Source organism: Mugil cephalus, chromosome 11 (genome assembly GCF_022458985.1).
Source record: "Mugil cephalus isolate CIBA_MC_2020 chromosome 11, CIBA_Mcephalus_1.1, whole genome shotgun sequence".
Taxonomy (NCBI): Eukaryota; Metazoa; Chordata; class Actinopteri; order Mugiliformes; family Mugilidae; genus Mugil; species Mugil cephalus.
Window position 1 is genome coordinate 13,712,647 of NC_061780.1, and position 11,190 is coordinate 13,723,836.

The 11,190-nt window shown below is 40.9% G+C and overlaps 1 protein-coding gene across 1 annotated transcript; it reads right to left on the reverse strand.

Annotated features, from left to right (window-relative positions):
• LOC125016392 (protein NDRG1-like) lies at window positions 1–4,255 on the reverse strand. The gene is made up of 12 exons (XM_047598872.1): window positions 4,012–4,255; window positions 3,631–3,736; window positions 3,155–3,275; window positions 2,952–3,014; window positions 2,772–2,832; window positions 2,112–2,198; window positions 1,803–1,859; window positions 1,528–1,694; window positions 1,334–1,433; window positions 1,212–1,247; window positions 1,058–1,109; window positions 1–930 (listed from the first exon to the last, which is right to left on the reverse strand). Exons 1-12 carry the CDS (start codon window positions 4,060–4,062, stop codon window positions 704–706), a joined length of 1,128 nt encoding a protein of 375 aa, XP_047454828.1. The 5' UTR covers window positions 4,063–4,255; the 3' UTR covers window positions 1–703.
• Between the last annotated feature and the right edge of the window lie 6,935 nt (window positions 4,256–11,190).

Here is an 11,190-nt window from a genome sequence, read left to right on the forward strand (position 1 = left end):
ACAGCAACACAAGAAATAATTACTCAGGGTGCTTTAATAGTTACGTTGAATGTAAAACACAATACAGCAGTAATATTATAACCCCATTTTACATAGGAAGGAAGTATAATGAACATCCATAACACACCCTTACGGTTATTAATATACTGCTGTCATAGTTGTATATAGTCAATACACATTCATACAGTTGTGGACATGAAATTGTGCTTCTATATCACTTTATTTTCAACATCTCTATTATACATTTATTAATACACATCTGAGTTTTACATAAAAAAAATTATAGCTTCCACTTTCAAAGAATACATATACGCTTTTATGGCTTCTTTATATACTGTATATTATGATAAATGCGGGAAAACTGCAGGATAATCTCTGGTACAAGAAGGAGAAAGAAACTTGTAGTAAAGAAGGATCCACAGAGAAAGAGAGACCTAAAAGGAGTTCAGTGCATGATACAGAGAAAAGGGAGGCTGATGAGGAGACGTGGCAGGACATAGAGGGAGGGAAGAAACAGAGAGGAATGGAGAAAAGTCACATATAAGTGTGACCTGCTTCTGGAGATAGTGCAGATGAAAGGGCATCATCAAATGAAGAGATGAGAGAGGAAAAGGAACATAAAGACAGAATGTAGGCTACAGCCTGATAGATATGATGAGGTATAATTTCATTTAAGTGCATTTGATTCAGACGAGCCTGCGCTCTAGCAGGTCACTTCAGCGGACTTCAAGATGCTTTTGTGGACGCTGGAAACGCTCTCCATGGAGATGTCGGTGTGCGAGCGTCCGCGCTTCTCCTCCGCGCCGTGTGACTGTGTTCGGCCACGCTGCAGCTCGTTGGTGTGTGCGCGGCTCCGGAGGCCGTCGAAGGACGAAATGCTGGAGCTGGAGGTTGTCCGTGAGCGAAGCCTGGTCATGCTGGCGCTGGACACTGGATAAAGAGGAAGACTTTACTACTCTCAATCTCTTACAGTCTTTTGAGTTTATTTTACAGCATTTCATGATGTTGGATAGTATTGATTTTACATAATAATGCAGTAATATTTTCTTTTACTCACAGTATCCCATGCCCTGGACGAAATATTTAAAGGCTTCAATCACTCTGGCTGGCTGTGGAGGGAAAGATAAGAAGTATTAAATATGTTTCCAACTAGCACAGAGCAGAGACTCTACAGTGTAGTAATGGGTAGCCATTAAAATGTGTCAGCTCACCTGGTCCACCTGAGGCAGGCCTCCACAGTCCCCCATCTAGATGGGAACAAAAGAACAACTACATCAAATACTGTTAAATTATTTGGTCGTCGGTTAGATTTTTGAACCTGTCGTTTGGTTACCTTGAGCAGAGTGGTCTTGGTGGGGTTGAGTTTGGAGTTGCAGTCGACCACAGCCTCCACGGCCGGAGAATTATCTCCTACAACCAGCAGAGTGGAGCACCTGAAAACCACGAGGGAGGTGAAAACGTGCGATGAGACTTTGAGGGGACCATTACGAGCATCAAAATACATGAAAGGTTGATGGTTTCACTTACTTGAGGGTTCTGACATTGATGTTTCCTCCAGGAACAGGCCTCTCCACGTCCAGAGGACTGCGCTGGTTGTAGGAGTGGAGAAACTGACTGAGGTTGGACTGGTTCATGGTTGTGTTGATGTGGTGACGGTACGTAGCTATGAGGTCATGGTTGGTCTGGATCTCTTCCTGTGTAAAAGTAGGACATAAAGAGATAAATATCTTGTACGTTTGCTATGCAGATATTTCAACGCACCACCAGTTTTTAGTTTATGATGATAACTAAGCTGCACTTACCTTTCCAAACAAGTGCGTGATGACTGTGTCTGGGAGAGTGTGGGTCCATTCAGTGATCTATAAAAACAGCTCCAGGAGGTTAGACTTTAATGTACTGACACGAGGCCGGTTTAAAATCATTAGCATGGACAAGTGGAAAACAATAGCGGTGTCACAGAGCTCTCCCTGTGGCAGCTCAGGAGTCACCACTAGTCAAAATCAATCAGCTATTGATACAGGAGGAAGTTTCCATTAAGTGTTAACATGACTGGGTGGGTAACACACACACACACATGCACACACACATATACTCTATCACATATGTTGTACCTTGTTAGCAACAGAATCCATGAGTCCCTCGGCATTGGGGTTGATGTTGATTAGAACCAGTCCATCCACCAAATCAGGGTGATTCAGCTGTACACACAGGGGTTGATTAGCAATTAGCGTTATGGTAGCTGAAGATGTACTTTCTCAATCAGGTGCAAAACTATTCACAAGATACGTAGCTCATTTAGTGTAATCTGATAATTTGATATAACCTTGAAATGCTGGCATTTCCCACTCACACCGGGCCTACTGCTGTTGGCTAGGCTAGTTAGCTTGTGTCTTCTCGTTGGTTGCTAGCTAGTAGCTAACTGCTAGCCTGCTGGTTGGTTTTCAGTTGGACTGGGCTTCTAAATGTGTTCTGTGTAATAATGAATGATTTGCATCTAAAATGCCACAAATATTTATATTATTTATTTGTGTTTCCTGTTTGAGAAACTGATTAGTGATTTGTCTGATAAACACATGTTACTGTGTCTTGTCTTAATTTGTCTGTGTCTCTATTTGAACAGGAAACATGTGGCCGGTAAATCAAAACTCTTTTCCCCTCCACAGCATCAAAAACACAGTTGAAAACTTTAGTTTATACTACAGATTGTGTGAGATGTTGTGCTGTTATTGTCTTAAATTTTAATCAGACTCAGGGACAAAATGTGAACTCACTGCAAATTTGGCCATGATGTAGGCTCCCGCTCCAACTCCCACGCCAATCACAGTGCGCAGACTGCAAAGCACAACAGACACAAAGGTTAATCAGTCAACTTGTGATTTAAAGGGGAACCGAGCCACCGGTGGAATCAGATTAACCGTGAAGAACTGGAGGAGTTTCAAGGTCTTTCTTACTCAAAGTGTTTGAGGACAGCTGGCAGAGCTTCAGACAGCTGGTCCATGGTAGGATAGGTATACCTGAGAAGTCAGAAATCAGATTTATCCTCAGCGGTGGATTTATTCATGTTAAATAAATGCATACTACTGGCATGAAATAATAGTATAAATACACGGATGTTTGAAAAAGAAATACAGAGTGATGAAGATCATGTACTGACCCAGTAGGCAGAGTTTTAGCTGCCTCATGTTGTCCTGGTGCTTCGACGTGACAGACGGGGAAATGTCTGGTGATCTCATGCATGTCCTGGTGGTTGAACAGGGGCTCAAAGCAGGACTTGTCTGCAAAGAGAAAACACCATTTTAAACATAAGATAAGAAAGTAAGACACCAAAATATATACCATATAGCTTAGACTACCCTGTTATGTGATGCAAGAATAGGAGATTGTTAAAAATGTACCAGAATTTTGGATTAAACTAAAAAAAAAAGAAAAAAAAGATTAACTTTCATAATAAAAGACGACTTCATGCATCCATGCATTTTACATATTCCAACCTCTAGTTCTTAAGATAAATTAATAAGTTAGGAACTTTTTAAGGAACCTTTAAAAGAATGTAAAATCCTTCTAAAGGAGAGATTCAGCTTCTTGTTTGCACAAGGTAAAGTCTACAAATGAAAAGAGTAAGAGACTCACGGTTCAGCCCGACATCATGAAATGTGAGGATGATGGGCCGGTTTGCCTTCGGAGTCCCCGTCATGATGCAGTGGACGTTTCCATACTGAGTCTCTACGTGCTCTTCCTGCAACAAAAACACACACACGTACTCAGGGGGCATCGACATGCTGCTAATTTGTTGTTGTTGTTGTTGTCTCCTCTAAAGATTTCCCCCAAAAAAGCTGAATAATTTAATTAAAGACAATTGTATCTTTGTTTCTCTGCCAGTAATACTGTAGATGCTTACAATATTTTAACCAAATGTCTGACAGAAATGGGGGAAAAAAAATATCTAAAAGTCATAACAGAACATTAAAGTGGTTATAACCTCATTTCTGTCCTCTTTTCCGTGATACTCACAGTGACCTGGACTCCAAAGACAGAGTCACACTCGTTATCCTCCAGGACCATGGCTGATGATGCAGAGTAGATCACGACAGATATATAAGAAGATTCGCAGTAAATGGAGACTAGATGTCCTGCCTGGAAGGTGAATCACCAGTCCCTTAACTTCCTTTAAATTTGAATTGAATTAACTTATTTATGACCCAATTAGTATCTGAACACTCCTACAGCCAGAGAGCCCGTAGCAGCAGCAGCTCTGAGTCTGTGCGACTGACTTTTTGTTTGAGCTGGTTTTTATATCCTCCGACACTGATCTGCGTTTAAGCCCCGACTGGTTCGCACGTGGCCAACTGGTCCTTCCTCTTTTAATCTGACCTCAGGCTGCTGTTTTATCTCTGAGACAGCACAAGGAATTAACCAGAACATCCATACAGTAAGTAGACAACGTCACTGTGAAGTTTCCATGCATCTTTGATCCAAATTTATTAAATACGGATAATTTTATAATTCCCCCCCTACGATTATCTTCAGTTTATTTCTATTGTTTTCTAGGATTTTTTGAAACTTCCTCTTTATTTTTTAATTTGTCTTTGAATAATGTACACCCAAATCTCATTCATTCATCCTGAAATGAATTAATCATAAATACGACCTTAAATAGGCCTGACAGGTGTTAACTGACATTAACATCTCATGTAAAGCTCGTTATTTTTCACTGTGAGGCATCCTCAGAGTCACAACACCTTCAGCTAAACCGTGACCAGGTCATCTCTTTAATCCAAGTGAGCCATCTGTTCCTCTCAAAGAGGTCGACTCCCGTTAGACCAGTGGGTTTGAAGCCACTGTTAAGGCAGGATATTAATTACATTTGGATGCTGCTCTGAACTCTGCATGTCATGTTGATGTCGACACAGGGTTGTACCCGAAATCAACTCCGTGTCACTTCATTCATGTCCACAAAATATCCTGCAAGTCTCCTTCTTTTAACCGGTTAATCCCAGCTAGGGCAGACTCTATGAGTTTCTCTCTGTGCTTTGACTCTAGGAGTTTGAAAAGGTAGTTTAAAGCGGTACTGAAAGGAATCTGTAAAACAAAGTTGAAATAAAGGCATCACATGCCTTCTTCAGATCTAGTGGGGAGTTTAGGCTTTAGTTTGGGAACATCTGTGGGTGGTGCAGACTTGAAACTCATAAGACAAGAATCTGTCTGTTAATGACCCAACCCGCAGTTAGAAGACATTCTGATTAATCTGGGTTTTTACAATTAGTGGTACATTAACAACCCATTTACATACTGGTAGAAGCTTCAGACTTAAGGTATAAGTCAGGGTGAAACTTTGGTCAGACTGTGTTATGAGTGGCTGATGAGAAGGGTCTTGGTCCACATCCCATCCTCTTTACCATTTGTCTTCTTTTGCTGAAATGTTATGTCCTCAAAATAGTGTCCCTTGTCCCTTAAGTGTACAAGCATATATCAGGAACAGACAGAGGTAAGAGAATCATAAATTAAAATCAAAACAAAACAAAAGACTGTCGTCTCTCACATTATGGGTGTATTTCAAGAAACATTGTGTTAATCTACACTTTAAGATCCGCAACAAACAGAAGAAGAAGCGTGTTCATGCCAAAGACAACTCCAGTCTTTGGCCACTTGGACAAGCAAGTCTAAGGGACACCGTTGGCAGGATGACTGAGAATCTTCATTAAGGTCTTTTGAAGGTAATACCTACTACTGATCTGATGTGATCTTTCAACAGGGCTAAAGAGGAGTAAAAGTGACCAAAGGAACTGTTTCTTTGTGTGTTACTTCTGCAGTTTAAATCTGTAGTTTTACAAAGCCAACAAGATAAGATATAACAGGACGTACTCTCTTTTGCGATAAATTTCAAGTTTGCAACTCTGTGAAAGTGAAGAAGCATGTTTTCACTGGGATAATGACTGACAGAGGCAATTATATTAGTTGTGCAGTTTTAAGTTATTTTTGAGTCACTTCAGCTTTTGATTCAGACTTAGAGGAAGTAAAAAAAAACCTGAAGCTTTATCAGGGTGTCATAGGTTGGTGTTTCATTGTATTTTCACTTCTAAAATTGTGTTTCTTTTGTGAGATGAAAAGATGAAAGTGTTCAGAATTAGCTGCATAAATTAATAAATTCTTCATAGTCATGTAGTCGTGAGCTTGGTCGTTTCTAGGTTTATGGTCAGCCCTAAGGAAAAATGTTGTTAGGGGGGCCCCTAGTTTGTCAAAGTACAATGAAGAGATTCCTAACTCTTAGATGGTCCACTAAGGTGCTATGAGCTTCATGAGCAAAACAGGCCACAGTAAAAAATAAAACCTCTTAAGTGGAGCCACTGAGTCAAGTTATACTCATAGAAAAAAACAACTATCATATAAAATCATGGGTCTTCAACATTTTTCAGGCCACAGACCCCCAAACTGACAGATTAAGTAGGGACTCCCTACCTAGTATATGTGTTCTATATTAAACTCGGCCTAGTGCTATTTTATTACAATTATTACAATTACAATTACAATGATTACATCATTATCATCATGTTGCATTCAATATTATTATTGATCAGAATTATTGATTATTGATAATTGATTAATTATATTGAATTATACTATTCAAATTATACACAGGTTAAAATAATTCCCTTATGGTGTAACAGTAGGGTGGCTGTGCCACTGCCATAAACATAAACCCACCTGACATAAACATACCAAGACCCCCTGTTGAAGACCTATATGTAAACCTCTATATGTAAATACATTAAACAGATATTCAGTGTTTAAAAAATGTTTACTTTAATGCAAACAATACTTATTTAACATCACAGTCTCACACTTATCAGCATAACACCTAACACACTTAGTCAAAGTAATAACAGTTTACTTTTCACAGTAACAGTCAGAGTGTATTGAAAACTTTATTAATCAGTTTTTATGAGACATCTCGGGGCATAATGCTGAATCCTCTATCTCGGCAACTACTTCATGAGCATCCAGCAGACCTCCATTCAAAAAGAAACCTTGTTCAGTCGAAGGCGTGTACAGGACACTCACCGGGCTAACAAACTTACACACAACAGGGCCACTAGACAGTTGCATCAGGACTACACTGCAGACGGTAACAGCTGCCTGAGCGGAAGCACAACAGACTGCACCTGAGAAACACCCTGTTTGAGACCTAATGCCACCACTGCTTTGACCCTACAGCCAGGGCTGGATGTGTGTGGCGCATTTAATCCATTTAGTGGCGGCTGAGGAGCAGAGGACAGCAGATTGGTCTTACCCAGCCTCACGTCAGTCTGCAGCTATAACAGAGTCATACGCACTCTGACTAAGCTCTGGCCTCCTAGCCCAGTTCACCACGGACCACTGTCCCATTTTCTGGGGTGTGTGTTTTGATTTGATTTGCCCACGCAAGTATTTCAACTATATTATATTGAGAACAAGTGTTTTTGGTTCACGTTTGGGTGTCTGTAAATGTTACAGCGACGTTAATATTAAACTATAAAACTTCCATATCAGTTTCAAAGTATCTCCAGCTGGAATTTCTGTCAATTTAAAGATAATGAAAACATGAATCTATGTGTAAGAAGCAAATTTAGCCATGAACTTTACCCCTACCCTGTCATCATCAAGTCAAGTCACTCTCCATTCGGTGAAGAGGATTTAAAGTTAAATTACAAAAGTAAATCAACACTGTAATGTGTCTCCCAAAGTTTCCAAGCTCCAAATAAATCCAATATAAGCTCCTGGTGTGCTTGGTTTGCAGCGCCACCTACACGTGCAGGCTGCACCTTTGTGTTATTTCTTAGCAGAGTCCACTAGATGGAGTATAGTTTCAACTTTCTGGATGCTGTTGGGCGGCCGTGAAAAAAAGTCAGAAGGTCGTTACTTTTGACCGGACGGACCGTTGACGTGTGTTGAATTTTGATGTTCTTTTATTTGTGCTAAAGATTTTTATGTTTTTTTCCCCCATAAAATGTGTTTTAAATAACATTCAAGGGAAACATTGCTTGTCTCTGTGATACCATGTGGGCGTGACTGCTCCAAAAGCAGAAGGTGTGGACAGTGAGATGGAAAGAAGAGATCTCAGCATGTGGTGGAGTGATCGTCGAGCTTCATGTGTCTCCCCCCGCTCCTCCTCCCCCTACACCGCTTTTCAAAATTTCTTTACTCCGTGGCAGCAGGTCCGCACACATATACATAAGCTTGCATAGTAAAGTTGTACTGTCTGGCTGGTTGTCACGGCAACTCCTCAATCTGCAGGTGAACGTCCTGCTGTCCAGCTCTCAGCTTTCAAAACACTCTAATTATACACACAGCAGCTGCTGCCGCTTGCCACATGCTTGACTCTGCGTGTGTGCGTGTGTGTGTTTGGTACTTGTGTCTGCGTGTGTACGTGTGTGTGGGTTCTTCTACGGCATGTTTCTGAGGTTGTGTGAATGTGCAAAAACACAGTGCCCTTTCCATGACTCCTTTTAGAACATGCCTTGTTGTCAGGATTGTGGTGCTGCCATGACCAGGCTCAGGAGTTCATGTTTAAACTTTTTTTTTTTTTTCATTACTAAAACCAAGAGAAAAGAAAACATCCAGTGAAACAAAGCAACACACGCATGCAAGTCCGTGTGCTTTACGTCAATGTGCAAAGCTCATCCAGTAACTGCAAAGTGAACTGATATTATTATGTCCGACATACGTAATCTAGCCTGAACTCGAAAATATTAGCACGGCTCGAAACAGGAAGGCTTTTAAAGATGGATTAGGGCTGAGGTCTGACATGGTGTGATTAAGTGCTTTTTGGAAGCCATTAACACTTGTTGCGTGTGAAGCGGCTTGCGGATCAAAAGAGCTGTCGCTGATTTGAGAAACTATGCTTCCTTTTCATATCCAGTTTCTTCATAGTTGCTCAGGGAATTACACAGTATTTTTATAGGGTGGCACGAGTGGTGTGCCCGAGGGACAGAATTACAAACCAGTTGAGGGGAAGGGCCACACTTTGTAATTGTAGCTTGATCAGCTTGGTAGATCAGTGTAAATATTAAGCTCGCCTGCACTCCAACTTCACTCATTCCTCACGAGAAAAAGAAGAAGAAGAAGAGTGAGTACTGAACTTTTTTGACAGTGTGTAATCAGGAGGCATATTTACGGACGATTACCATAATTTCTGACAAATCTGCAGAGAAACATGAGCTTAATTGATCTATTGAAATGAATGAACAATGTGCCTTCTGAGTTGTATGTAAGTCGGGTCCTGTGGGTTGAGGGGAGGGGCCTCTGTGGATCAGCTTGTTCCAGTGCATCCCACCGATACTTGATCAGTTTGGGATCTAGTGAATTTGGAGACCAGGTCATGGTTGATGTTACTCACTTGTCTTGTTAGTGGTTTTGATGCTGTAAAACACACAACTGAAATAACTGGACTAACTGGGTTTCCTTGAAGTGATTTCCTCATTCATTCAAGTGGCTTCTTCAGTTGAGTTGTGGTTTTATTAGGAACATCTGTGGGCGGTGTTCACCTGTAAGTGAAGGAATATATTTCCTTTGGAACTCTTACAACCCATTAAAGAAACTCGAGTCTCAGTGTGTTGGGGGACAGACATTGACAATGTGTTTTAAAGCGATGACAACTTACACCTCTGCCATCAGGCTGTACAACACCAGCCCGACTTAACAATAACTCACAACTGAGACTGTCTTTGTGACCCGTTTGCACAATAATCTGTTTTTTTGCATCTTTTTTGCATCTTGCACTATAATGTCCACATTCACTGATCCTAGCAATTATATTATATTTATATATGTTATTTTTTGAAATTCCCTGCCCACACTGTATATACTGTCTTTTATTGTACCCAATTCAGTGCTACTGTGATAAGGTAATTTCCCATAATAAACGTTGTCACATGTCTTATGTCTTATTTGCCCTGTTACAAGACGGGTTCCTTTACCCCTCTTTCATATAGTCTGCCTTCTCTGGCTAAAATACATATGACGTTGTCCTGACAAAAACATCCCCTGTCCTTTAGATGTTGTGGCCGTGGTGGAAATTGTTGTAGAAATACACATAGTTACCCATACCACTGTTAAAGAGTCTGGCTCAAGAACTGTTTGTATTCATCAGACAGAAATACAACAGGGTGAGACCAGAAGCTCCTGAGCCAGATTAGAAGTCCTTTATAGAGTTGATAGGAGGTTTAAATAGGACCAGTCATTGCATAATTCCAAGAATAGATTACCAAGAAGGATCTGGTACAACAACAACATTTACGCAAGCATGTAAGGGGAAATTAGAGAGCACAAAAATTAAAGTGTCAAAATTTTTCTCCTGCACATTTAAAACAAATCTGAGCAGCCCCCTGAACGTTTTGGCAACGGTATCTCACAGTTCGCAGTGATCTAAAAATCAATACTGATATTAAGCGTGATGGTCTGGAACTGCTGAAACTAAATAAAATTCAACGCATATGTATGACATTTCAGTTTGAACAAAGCAATAACAATTATTTCAAGTCATTGTTTCTATTCCATTTCAGGTTCTGACAGGCAAGGCGCAGCACACGTATTTATTATTTCCAGGTGTCCAAAACAAGGCCTTGAACACCTCCTCGGCCTTCCCCTGCTATGGTGTAAGGATTCACCGCTGAAGTCTTTGCAGGTCAGTACACCGCTTTAATAAATCTGGGAAAGAGGCCACAGCCGGCGCCCAAAGTCTCCTTTAGGCTCCTCAAAAAGCACAAGACTGCCAGCTGAGGATTGACCTACTGGGTGTCAGCTCACATTTCCACAAACCACTGCAGCAGCCGTGTTTAGGTCGGCACTCAGCGGTCTGTGGACCGTACTGTCATTTGAAGGTTGAAGGGGCCTCCGTTGGACATTTTGTGAGACTAAAAAAAAAAAAAAAAACATCCGGGCGAACCAAGCTGAGGGAAAATACTCCCGGAAATCGGAAACTGCTCTTTCTCTTGCTAACACTGAATGCCTAACCCATCAACATGGGGCATAACCCATAACAGTAAACCGTGTGGAGATCCTGAATTATGTTCTCTGCTGTAGACAATGTTGAAAGGCCATATTCTGTGTTTGTTGCAGCCAGCGTCCACAATGAACAGCAACAAAGGCAAAGAATATAAATAATATGGTATAGGTCTCCCTTGTGGCTCCAAAACTGTTGTGACTCATCAGAGA

Coding starts and splice junctions, on each gene's coding strand:
- LOC125016392 (XM_047598872.1), bottom strand. CDS start 4,062: ATGGTCCTGGAGGATAACGAGTGTGACTCTGTCTTTGGAGTCCAGGTC. Junction 3,276..3,630: donor TCATGATGTCGGGCTGAACC/GTGAGTCTCTTA, acceptor TTCTCTTTGCAG/ACAAGTCCTGCTTTGAGCCC. Junction 931..1,057: donor CGTCCAGGGCATGGGATACT/GTGAGTAAAAGA, acceptor CTCTTTATCCAG/TGTCCAGCGCCAGCATGACC.